General features: G+C 41.3%; 1 protein-coding gene across 4 annotated transcripts in view; it reads right to left on the bottom strand.

The window, feature by feature from the left end:
* LOC132382642 (regulator of microtubule dynamics protein 3-like) overlaps positions 1-12,938 on the bottom strand; it is a 272,971-nt gene that overhangs the window by 189,844 nt on the left and 70,189 nt on the right. For all 4 annotated transcript variants that reach the window (XR_009508440.1, XM_059953066.1, XM_059953078.1 and 1 more), the window contains one exon: positions 6,946-7,006. Coding sequence is in view for 3 of the 4 variants with exons in the window: in XM_059953066.1 (XP_059809049.1) it covers positions 6,946-7,006 (61 nt within the window). In the remaining variant the exon portion in view is untranslated. The remainder of the gene's footprint in view (positions 1-6,945; positions 7,007-12,938) is intronic.

Raw genomic sequence — 12,938 nt, 5'->3', positions numbered from 1 at the left:
CTGTCATAATAATGTGTACTGGGTAATGTGCACTCCAAGAAACTTGGTGCTCTTAATTCTTTCCACAGAGGATCTATTGATGTGTAGTAAGGAATGGCGAGTCTGCACCCTCCTGAAGTCCACAATCATCTCTTTAGCCTTGTCCACATTGAGACTCATGTTGTTGTGTTCACATTTGTCCACAAGGCACTCCACCTCCTCTCTATATGCCAACTCAACTTTGTTGCTGATGAGACCAATCACTGTTGAGTCATCAGCGAATTTAATGTGGTTAGAAATGGATCTATCACAAAACAGGTAGTCCTGGGTGGTGGTGGTGGGGGGGTACTCACTGTGATGGAGTTAGAAACATTGCTGTCAACATGAAATGTCTACAGAATCTCCATCCAAGATTTAGTTACGGAGGGAGGTATTGAGACTTTCTACCCACCAGCTTCTGAGGAATAACCATATTGAATAAAGAACTGGTTGATGAATAGCATTCAGATATAGGAAACACTATTCTCTAAATGGGACAGGTGTAAGTAGAGGGCAGAGGCAATTGTATCATTGGTGGATGGATTTGGGCAAAATGCAAACTGGTAAGAGTCCAATGTAGTAGACTGGCTGCTCAAAGCACCTCGTTATCATTGAGGTCAGTGCCACTCAACAGTAGTCGTTTCTGCAGGTTACCATCAGCCTCTTGGCACTGGGATGACGGTGGAGGTCTTGAAGCCTGCAGGGACAATGAACTATCTCATTGAGATATTAAAGAAGTCCGTGAGAATATCTGATAGCAGGGCTGCACAGTCATTCAGCACCTGACTAGGTCTATTTTCAGGCCCCACAGCTTTGTGTGGATTGATCCTGACTAGGGCTTCCTTCAATCAGCTGTGGGCAGATATTCCTTGGGGGGTGGGGACGTCTTCCTCAACAGCACACCGTTCAGTGCCTAGAAGACATTCAACCTATCAGGAAGAGAGGTACCACTGTCATTGAAGTGCACGGTGATGTTATAGTCTGTTATGGATTAAATGCCCTGCAACATTCGCCAGCTGTACTTGGATCACAGAAGTGGTTGTAGATTATCTATGTACATTTACAGGAGTATTACAAAAATATACATCTTAGTTCTAACTCTATACTGTTGATACTGAGGATTCAGTATCAGCTTACAAGAGTTAAAATGCCTATCAACTCAGCTAAGCACTTGTTATCCTAGTTGTTAGTTGCAAGTGCTCATGTTTTCATGAAGCTGTGGCAAAGCAATTTAGTGATGTATTCTCTCCTAAATTCAACTGGAAATAATTAGAATACTAAGTAAATCAAATGAAGGAAAATTAAACTAATTGAACTTTCTCCAATATTAAATCAACTTCATTTTTGATAAAATCACCATTCAAATTATCTACAATTATTAGCAGTATTCAATAAGAACTCAATACTTTAAATGTGCTCTCTACTTAACTATTGAAAACAATAATAATAAAAAGCATACACTATGGATAAGTCTCTGGATTTGACTGCATCCTGTCAGGAGGGCACAGTGTGAAATTCATGTACTATTGAAATTAAAGCTGGGATAATACAATGCAATTGATAATAGGCAACTGTGTCTTAAGTGGCATAACTACAAATTAGAGATTGGTCATAGCCCGTAATAGAGCATTGACCAGCGACCAATCCAGACATCGGAAGACTGAGAGGAGGGGATTTCAATCAGGTCCACTGTCCAAGTAGAAAAGACAGCAACAAGTGGGTCGTGGCAGCATAATAGAGCATTGACCAGTGACTAACCTGGGTTTGTGATTGAATAACAAGAGCAAATTAAAGGCAGGCAGGGACAAGCGCAGCAGTTACTGTCGCAGTGGCCGTCGTCTAAGTGGTGATCGTGAGGCTTTAGCTCTTTGAGGGTTCAGTCAGGAAAGCAAAATAAAATAAAAGCTCTAAGTTAGGTTTTTTTTTCCCTCTCTTCTTTATATCTGTGCAGTTAAGACAGTAGAGATGCCAGGAAGGGTAGTGGAATGCTTCTCTTACAGGATGTGGGAAGGCAGGGAGACCTCCAATGTCGCTGACAACTACAACTGCGAGAAGTACATCCAGCTGTAGCATGTAACAATCTGTGTTAAGGAGTTGAAGCTGGAACTGGATGAACTCTGATTCATTTAGGAGGTTGAAAGGGTGACGGATAGGACATATGGAGAAATAGTTACACCCAAGGTGCAAGCAACTGGGTGACATTCAGGAAAGAGAAAGGAGTTAAGGAGCCTGTGCAGAGTAAGTACCCCTGTGGCCATCCCCCTCAACATGTTTATTACTTTGGTTATTGTTGGATGTATGACCTAACAGAAGAAAGTTACAGTGGTCAGGTATCTGGCATTCAGTTTGCCTTGGCCTTAGAAGGGAAGGGGATAGAAGAAGCACACTGTGGTGAGAGATGATTTGTTAGTTAGGGGAATGGACAGGAGGTTCTGTAGGCGAGACAGAGATTCTCAAATGGTATGCTGCCCCCCAGGGTGCCAGGGCCCAAGACATCTCTGATTAAGTCTTCAGCATTCTTAAATGAAAGGGTGAACAGCCTGCGGTCATGGTCCATGTAGGCACCAATGACATTGTTAGGATGAGTGATGAGGTTCTGCATAGAGAGTTTTGGGTGTTAGGTGCCAAGTTAAAGGGCAGGACCTCCAGGATTGTAAACTCAGAATTGCTACCCGTGCCATGTGCTAGTGAGGCCAGACCTACAAAGATTATAAAGTTTAATACATGGCTAAGAGTTGGTGTAGGAGGGAGGACATAAGATTTTTGGATCATTAGCCTCACTTCCAGGGAAGGTGGGACCTGTACAGAAGGGATGGTTTGCACCTGAACTGGAGGGGGACTAATAACATAGCAGGAAGGTTTGCAAATGCTGCACGGTAGAGTTTAAACTAGAGTTGCAGGGGGATAGGAACCAGAGTGCCAGAACAGTTAATGGAGAGGTTGTGCAGGCAGATCCTGGTAAGAATAGTGCAACTAGTGTCCTGAGCTGCTGATACTTCAGTGCAGGAAGTATCACAGGAAAGGCAGATGATAGTGCTGAGCATGGAAAGCTAGTTTACAAACTGAGGCAATGTGAACTGAGGAGGGGCTTTTGAAGAAGCAGAATTGCAGAGGTTGGTGTTCCTCAGGTGGGAAAAAAATGAAATCAAATCTGTTAGAAAGAGGTGACATAGGGTTGGAAGGTGTTGAATCATTGTCAATATAGCTAAGGAACTACAAGGGTAAAAAGACCCTGAAAGGAGTTATATACAGACCATCAAACAGTAGAGTGGATGTGGACTATACATTACAACAGGAGATAGAAAATGTATGCCAAAAGGGCAATGTTACAATAGTCATGAGGGATTACAATATGTGGGTAGATTGGGAAAATCAGGTTGTTGCTGGATTCCAAGAAGAGGAATTTCTAGAATACCAATGAGATGGCTTTTTAGAGTAACTCATGGTTGAGCCCACAAGGGAATCAGCTATTCTAGATTGGATGTTGTGCAATAAACCAGAATTGATCAGAGAAAGCTTAAGATAAAAGTATCCTTAGGGGAAGTGATCATAGTATGATTGTATTCACCCTGAAATTTGAAAAGGAGAAGCTAAAGTCAGCTGTATCAGTATTATAGTGGAGTAAAGGGAATTCAGAAGCACGAGAGAGGATTTGGCCAGAATTGATTGGAAAAGAATGTGTGTGTGTGTGTGTGTGTGTGTGTGTGTGTGTGTGTCTCTCTCTCTCTCTCTCTCTCTCTATATATATATATATATATATCCATACACACACACACACACACACACACACAGTCGGCCCTCCTTATCCGCGGGGGATTGGTTCCAAGACCCCCTGTGGATACCAAAAATTGCGGATGCTCAAGGCCCCTATTTAACCTGGCTGAATGCAGTGATCTTTAGGACCCAGCGGAACCCCGGACTTTATTTAACATGCTCAGTGCGTTGGACATAAGGACCTGGCAGTGCAACTCTGAATCCACAGTGTTTCTGTTCACGAAAATAATCATGATCATGATTGAAAAATAAGGTGGAAATAATAGAGCAATCGGAAAGAGGTGAAACATCATTGGTCACTGGAAAAGCATTAGGCTACAGTCAGTCAACAATCAGAACGATTTTAATGGAGCATGTGAAAGGCCCTGCCCCGATGAAAGCTACAAGTATTACTAAGCAACGCAGTGGTTTAATTATTGAAATATGTATGTTTCATAAGTGTTTTATATGCATAGAAAGGTAAAATATGTACTATATACTAAGAAAAACATTTGACTAACTGATGCTAAGTACCGGATGTACCTATTCCAACCTCAAATCTGACTTAAAGACGGACTCAGGAACAGAACTCGTTCATAACCCAGGGACTGCCTGTATTTTTAAGTCATTTCTAGATTACTTGTAATACCTAATACAAAGTAAATGCTATGTAAATAGTTGTTAGACTGTATTGTTTAGGGAATAATGACAAGAAAAAATATATTATACATGCTCAAATAACGAGTGCTGGAAAGAGAACTCACGGGTTTTCCCGATCCGCGGTTTTATATTATATATCTCCATATCCCAAAGAGGAAGTAGTATTCTAAAGACAAGATGACTCAACTGTGGCTAACAAGTGAAGTCAAAGCCAAGAAAAAAGCCAAAGAGAGGGCATATAATAGAGCAAAAATTAGTGGTAAGTTAGAGGATTGGGAAGCTTTTATAAACCAACAGAAGGCAACTAAAAAAGTAATTAAGGTAAAAAATGGAATACGCAAGTAAGCTAGCCAATGATATTAAAGAGGATACCAAAAGTTTGTTCAGATACATAAAATGTAAAGGAGAGGTGAAAGGGGATATCAGACCGCTGGAAAACTATGCTGGAGAGGTAGTAACGAGGAACAAAGAAATGGCAGACGAACTGAATGAGGATTTTGCATATGTCCTCACTGTGGAAGACACGAGCAATATAGTGGAAGTTCCAGGTATCAGTTGTCATGAAGTGTGTGAAGATTTCTGGACAGAAGGTTCTTGAGAAACTCAGAGGTCTGAAGATAGAAACTGAGATAGGCCATGTGGACTAGATGGTGTACACTCCAGGGTTCTGAAATAAGTGGTTGAAGAGATTGTGGAGTCATTTGTAATCATCTTTCAAGAATCACTAGATTCTGGAATGTTTCCAGTAGACTGAAAAATTGCAAAAGACACTCCATTTTTCAAGAAGGGAGAGAGGCAGAAGAAAGGCAACTTTAGGCAAGTTTGTCTGAACTCAGCAGTTGGGAAGATGTTGGAGTCTATTATTAAAGATGAGGTCTCAGGGGGTACTTGGAGACATATGATAAAATAGGCCAAAGTCAGCATGGTTTCCTCAAGGGAAAATCTTGTCTGACAAATCTGTTCAGACTTCTTTGAAGAAATAACAAGCAGAATAGACAATGAAGAATCGGTTGACAACACACACAAAATGCTGGTGGAACACAGCAGGCCAGGCAGCATCTATAGGGAGAAGCGCTGTCAGCGTTTCGGGCCGAGAATCAGTTGATGTGTACTTGGATTTTCTGAAGACATTTGACAAGGTATCACATGAGGCTATGAGCCCATGAAATTACAGGAAAAATTCTAGCATGGATAAAGCAGTGGCTGATTGGTAGATGCCACACAGTGGGAATAAAGGGAGCCTTTTCTGGTTGGCTGCCCATGACCAGCAGTGTTATATGTCAATAATTTGGATGATAGATTGATTGTTTTGTTGCAAAGTTTGCAGATGATATGAAGATAGGAGGAGGGGAAGGTAGTTTTAAGGAAGTAGAGAGGCTACAGTAGGACTTAGAATAGGAGAATGGGCAAAGAAGTGGCAGATGGAATATAGTGTTGGTATTGTATGGTCATGAAATTTGGTAGAAGAAATGAATAGGTGGATTATTTTCTAAATGGAGAACAAGTAGAAAAACTGAGGTGCAAAGGGACTTGGGTCCTTGTGCAGGATTCCTGAAAGGTTAATTTGCAGTTGAGTCTCTGGTGAGGAAGGCAAATGCAATGTTACCATTCATTCCAAGAGGACTGGAATACAAAGCAAGATGTAATGTTAAGACTTTATGAAGCACTGGTGAAGCCTCACTTGGAGTATTGTGAACAATTTTGGGCCCCTTATCTTAAGGATATGCTGAAATTGGAGAGAGAACAAAGGAGGTTCACAAAGATGATTCCAGGATTGAATAGATTGTCATATGAAGAGCATTTGGTGGCTTTGGGCCTGTATGCACTAGAATTCTGAAGAATGAGGGCAGACCTAATTAAAACCTATTGAATGGTGAAAGGCCTTGATAGATTGGAGATGAGAGGACGTTTCCTTTAGTGGGAGGGTCTAAGACCAGAGGACGCAGCCTCAGAATCGAGGGGCATCCTTTTCGAACAGAGATGAGGAGGAATTTCTTTAGCCATAGAGTAGTGAATCTGTGGAATTCTTTGCCTCAGGCAGCTGGGGAGGTCAAATCTTTATGTATATTTAAGACAGAGGCTGAAAGATTCTTAACTGATCAAGGCACGAAAGGATACAGGGAGAAGGCAGGAGATTGGGGCTGAGAGGAAAATTGAATCAACCCTGATGAAATGGTGAAGACTCGATGGGCCAAATGGCCCAAATCCACTCCTATATCTTATGGTCTTGTGGTCTAAACCTGGCATAAGGACACAAGTAACCCAGTGGCCCCTCAAATCAGCACTATATTCAATAAGATTTCAACTTATTCTATACTTCAGCACTTTCCTATCTGCTGGTCTTTCCTACAAAAGTTTCTAAAAATCTGAGCAACTGAAAATCTGCAATTGCTACAGAACTTGTGATATTTACAATCTATTGAATTAAGATTTTTTTTGAATCCTAAAAAAGGTTCTATTCTGATTTACATGCACTGAATATTCCTGTTCCAGTGTGGAGAGTTTGGTACATACCACTTGTGGCATTCTGCACTTGAATCATCTAACTGAAGACCAGTTTTTGCCGCTTCTTTTCCTGAATGAAAAATAACAAGACAAACATTTAGCAGATGGAAAGTGAGCACTCCACAAGCTGAATTCATCATTGCTAAGTTCCTTGAATTTGACAAATCTCAGGGCTAGATCCAATAGTGAATCATTCACATAAATAACAATTTGACTTAAATTATGAATAAAGACTGAATTTCAATACTAAAAGCTAAATTTTTGTTTCAGTAAGATTGAACATTAAAATATTCTCAAAGAGTTGAAAAGCAATCTCATATTGTTCTTAAAAGTGTGAAATCTTAAATTAATCAACCCAAGATTCCCTCACAACTAACAACAGCAAAGATGGGATTTAATAGGATTTTCTTCAAACCAAAATTTACTAAGAACAGAAAAAAAGCTCAGTGGGTCAAACAGCATCTGTAGAAGCAAATGGATGGTTGATATTTTGGGTGATAGCCAACATAAAGAGCTGAGAAAGAGGGATTACACAAGAACTGGTAGGTGGTGGATGATGGACAAATGGAGGTAGGTGGGTGACAGGGCATGAAAAAGAGTCTGGAAGGCGATAAATGGAACTACTGAAGGGATAGATTATGGGAAGATAGAATCAGATTGCAAAGCATACATATCTAGGTAACACAGAGAGAAAATAGAAAAAGCTGACTTTCTTGCTCTAACTTCTCATCTTTATTTCTAGTCCTGATGTAGGGCCTCAACCCAAAAAGTCAACTGTTTTCCATTGATGTTGTCTGGCCTGCTGAGCTCCTCCAGTATTTTGTGTGAAAACTGGAAGTAACATTATGACACAAGTTGGCAACTGACTGCAAAGAAAAAGGGGTCTGTTCTCAAATCCATTCACTTAGTTTTGAGAATGGTATATCAAAATATTTTCCTCATGATGACAGACCAAAGGGATAGGAGAAGCAAAGAGATTTTGGTTTGCTGTTCAGTGGGTCATGATTGTCTTTGTATGTGAATCATTTAAAGTTAACATAGTGAAGCATACATTTAGGAAGGCAAACAATAATATGCTCTTTATTGCAAGAAGATTTCAATACAAAAGTAGAAATGTACTGCTCTAATAATCTAGCCCTTCGACAAGACTGCATCTGGAATATTGTGTGCAATGCTGGTCTCCCTACTCAACTCAAGGAAGGATATACTTGTATTAGGGGAAGTGCAGAAAAGTTTCATTAGATTTATCTCAAGAATGTGGGTTTGTGATATGAAGGATTAATCAGACTGAAGCTAAATATTCAATTATAGAAGAATGAAAGGTAATCTCATTGAAACATATAACGTTATCTCAAGGCTTAACAGGGTAGATGGAGAGATGTTTGGCCTGACTGGATTAAAAAAGGGGCTGGCCATTCTAGGTAGATGAGAAGAACTTCCTTCACCCATAGAGTGGAGAGCTTTGGAAGTTTCTATCTAAAAGTGCCGTGGTACTCAGTTGTTAAGTATATTCAAGACTGAGACTGAAAGATCTTGTATTTTAAGGGAGTCAAGGTATATAGGTTTAGAGCCGGAAAAGACACTGAGATAAAATAAGAGGCAGTACCTTAAAGATGGTGAAGCAAGCAAGAAGGACTGAATAGCCTATGCCTGCTTTTATTTCTTGCTCTTGTATGTCATGAATCCCAAAAAAACCTGAAGGCTGGTGTACAATTACAACAGTAATAAAAAATAATAATTCAAAGTGTAAAATATATTTTAGTTATATACTCTAAATGCACATTTGGAGTAGCACATTCACTTTCAGAGATCCATTCTCAGGCAGGACACATACAATTTCTATTCCAAATATTAAACATCTAAATCTGAACTTCAATAGTCTCTGAAATAAAACCATAAGATGTAGGAACAGAATTCAAACCAAGAGAAAATCTGCAGATGCTGGAAATCCGAGCAACATACACAAAATGCTGGAGGAACACAACAGGCCATGCAGCATCTGTGAATTAAGTACATTTGACGTTTTGGCCTGAAACATTGACTGTACTTCTTTCCATAGGTGCTGTCTGGCCTGCTCAGTTCCTACATCATTTTGTGTGTGCTGCTTGGAGCAGAATTAGGTCTTTCTTCCCATCGATCTACACCATTCTATTCAGCTGATTTATTATCCCTCTCAACCCCATTCTCCTGTCTTCAACCAGTAACTTCTGACACCATTACTAATCAAGAACTTAACAACTTCCACCATAAATATACCCCATAACCCGGCCTCCACAGCCATCTATGGCAATAAGTTACAGAGATTCACTGCCCTCTAGCTAAAAAAAAATCCTCATCTCATATCTTTGTATTTTGAGGCTGTGCCTTCTGGTCCTAGACACTCGAACTATTGGAAACATTCTCCCCATGTCCTCTCTGCCCAGCAAAGACAGAACGGAGGAGAGGCAGTTTCGAGGCCCATCCACCTAAACCAAGAGCAAGGTTTAATCGATCTAAGCGCAAGGCCAGTTTGGAAAGATTGGGAATAGGTCAAAAAGTGATGGTGGGGTCCAAGCCCAAAGCTTATCGATGTGACAGGGCCCGGGTCCTAGTGTGAGAAACAACCTGATGTTTGGACGATTTAAATGCTAGGCCAGATGGACTGAGAAGACAGGGCGTCAGGACAAGAGGCATGGGTCAGGCCGTTTCTGCTCGCTGCTCTGCAATAATTATTTGGCTCTGTGCTGAACTGAAGCTGAGTCTGCTTTGGGTTCCGTGCCTGAGAGCTCTGCTACATTTACTCAGTTCTGCACTAACTGAGACGAGGCTGTGACCTGCTCCAGGCTCTGTGATGCCTACTTGGCTCTGTGCTGAGCTGAGGTTTCCTCCAGGCTTTGTGTCTACAGACTCACGTTTGTTCTGAAAGCTATTTACTTACTTTTATTGTTTCCCTTATTTGTTTATTTTTCCTCTCTGTACACTGGGTGTTTGCAGTCTATTTTTTTTAAAATGGGTTCTTTTGGGTTTCTTTGTTTTGTGGCTGCCTGCAAGGATACGAATCTCAAGGTTGTAGTATACATACATACTTAGATACTAAGTGTACTTTGAACTAGAATTCCTAAGTCCTTTTGCACCTCTGATTTCTGAATTTGCTTCCCCTTGAAAAGAATATTCTATGCCTTTATTTGTTCTATCAAAATGCTTGACCATAAACTTCCTTACATTGTATACCATCTGCCACTTCTTTGCCCAGTCTTCCAATCAGTCCAAGAACTTCTACAGAATCCCTGCTTCCTCAACACTACCTGGCCCTCCACATATCTTTGGCATCATTCACAAACTTGGTCACAAAACCATCAATTCATATAATGTGAAAAGGAACAGTCCCAACACTGACCCCTATGGTACATGACTGACACTGTCACTGGCAGTGAACCAGAAAAGGTTCCCTTTATTCTCACTCTCCGTCTCCTGCCTGTCAGCCAATCTTCTGAACATGCTAGTATTTTTCTTGTAATACCTTGGGCTCTTAACTTGTTTAGCAGTCTCATATGCAGCACTTTGTCACATATTGAAAATCCAAGTGACTCTCCTTTATCTATCCAGCCTGTTATTTCCTCAAAGAATTCCAACAGATTTGGCAGCCAAGACTTCCCCTTAAGGAAACCAAACTGATTTTGCCCTACTTATCAAGTGCCTCCAAGTACCCTGAATAATGAACTTAATAATGAACTCCAACATCTTTCCAACCACTGAAGTCAGGCTAACTGGCTTATATCTTTTGTTTCCCTCCCTCCCTTACTGAAGAGTGGAGGGACATGAGCAATCTTCCTGTCCTCTGAAAACATTCCAGAATCTAGTAGTTCTTGAAGGACCTTTAATAATGGCTCCACAATCTCTTTAGCTACCCATTTCAAAACATGGGATGTAGTCCATCTGGTCCAGGTGACTTATGTATCTTCAGACTTTTCAGCTTCCCAAATATCTTCTCCTTACAATCTTTCATTCACTTAAATAAATAAATCACAGGCATTCTCTCAAGCAAATCACAAAGCCTTGAATCTTGCAAAATTTATTTCACAGAAACCCTTCAGCATAATACAGGTCCTTCGGCCCACAAAATTGTGCCAAACATGTCCCTACCTTAAAAATTACTAAGCTTACCTACAGCCCTCTATTTTTCTAAGCTCCATGTACCTATCCAAAAGTCTCTTAAAAGACCCTATTGTATCCTCCTCCACCACTGTTACCAGCAGCCCATTTCACACACACACACCACTCTCTGCATAAAAAACTTGCCCCTGACATCTCCTCTGTACCTACTCCCCAGCACCTTAAACCTGTGCCCTCTCATGGCAGCCATTTCAGCCCTGGGAAAAAGCTTCTGACTATTCCACACGATCAATGCCTCTCATCATCTTATAACACCACTATCAGGTCACCTCTCATCCTCCGTCACTCCAAGGAGAAAAGGCCGAGATCACTCAACTTGTTTTCATAAGGCATGCTCCCCAATCCAGGCAACATCCTTGTAAATCTCCTCTGCACTCTTTCTATGGTTTCCACATCCTTCCTGTAGTGAGATGACCAGAACTGAGCACAGTACTCCAAATGCAGTCTGACCAGGGTCCCATATAGCAGCAACATTACCTCTTGGCTCCTAAATGCAATTCCATGATTGATGAAGGCCAATACACCATATACCTTCTTAACCACAGAGTCAAACAGTGCAGCTGCTTTGAGCGTCATATGGACTCAGACCCCAAGATCCCTCTGATCATCCACACTACCAAGAGTCTTACAATTAATACTATATTCTGCCATCATACTTGACCTACCAACATGAACCACTTCACACTTATCTGGGTTGAACTCCATCTGCCACTTCTCAGCCCAGTTTTGCATCCTATCAATGTCCTGCTGTAACCTCTGACAGCCTTCCACATTATCCACAACACCCCCAACCTTTGTGTCATCAGCAAACTTACTAACTCATCCCTCCACTTCCTCATCCAGATCATTTGTAAAAATCATGAAGAACAAGGGTCCCAGAACAGATCCTTGAGGCACACCACTGGTCACCAACCTCCATGTAGAATATGACCCATCAGCAACCACTCTATGCCTTCTGTGGGCAAGCCAGTTCTGGATCCACAAAGCAATGTCCCCTTGGATCCCATGCCTCCTTACTTTCTCAATAAGCCTTGCATGGGGTACCTCATCAAATGCCTTGCTGAAATCCATATACATCTACCGCTCTTACTTGATCAATGTGTTTAGTCACATCCTCAAAAAATCTCAATAAGGCTCGTAAGGCACGACCTACCCGTGACAAAGCCATAAATCCTGCCTCTCAGGATCTTCTCCATCAACTTACCAACCACTGAAGTACGACTCACTGGTCTATAATTTCCTGGGCTATCTCTACTCCCTTTCTTGAATAAAGGAACAACATCCGCAACCCTTCAATCCTCCTGAACCTCTCCCATCCCCATTGATGATGCGAAGATCATCGCCAGAGGCTCAGCAATCTCCTCCCTCACCTCCCACAGTAGCCTGGGGTACATCTCATCCGGTCCCAGCGGCTTATACAACTTGATGCTTTTCAAAAGCTCCAGCACGTCCTCTTTCTTAATATTTACATGCTCAAGCTTTTCAGTCCGCTGCAAGTCATCACTACAATCACCAAGATCCTTTTCCATAGTGAATACTGAAACAAAGTATTCATTAAGTACCTCTGCTATTTCCTCCAATTCCATACACACTTTTCCACTGTCACACTTGATAGGTCGTAGTCTTTCACATCTTATCCTCTTGCTCTTCACATACTTGTAGAATGCCTTGGGGCTTTCCTTAATCCTGCCCGCCAAGGCCTTCTCATGGCTCCTTCTAGCTCTCCTAATTTTCTTCTTGAGCTCCTTCCTGTTAGCCTTATAATCTTTTAGATCTCTAACATTACCTAGCTCTCTGAACCTTTCGTAAGCTTTTCTTTTCTTCTTGACTAGATTTACTTTGTACACCAC

The sequence above is a fragment of the Hypanus sabinus genome, chromosome 2 (genome assembly GCF_030144855.1).
Source record: "Hypanus sabinus isolate sHypSab1 chromosome 2, sHypSab1.hap1, whole genome shotgun sequence".
NCBI lineage: Eukaryota > Metazoa > Chordata > Chondrichthyes > Myliobatiformes > Dasyatidae > Hypanus > Hypanus sabinus.
This window is presented reverse-complemented; position numbering and strand designations above follow the sequence as displayed.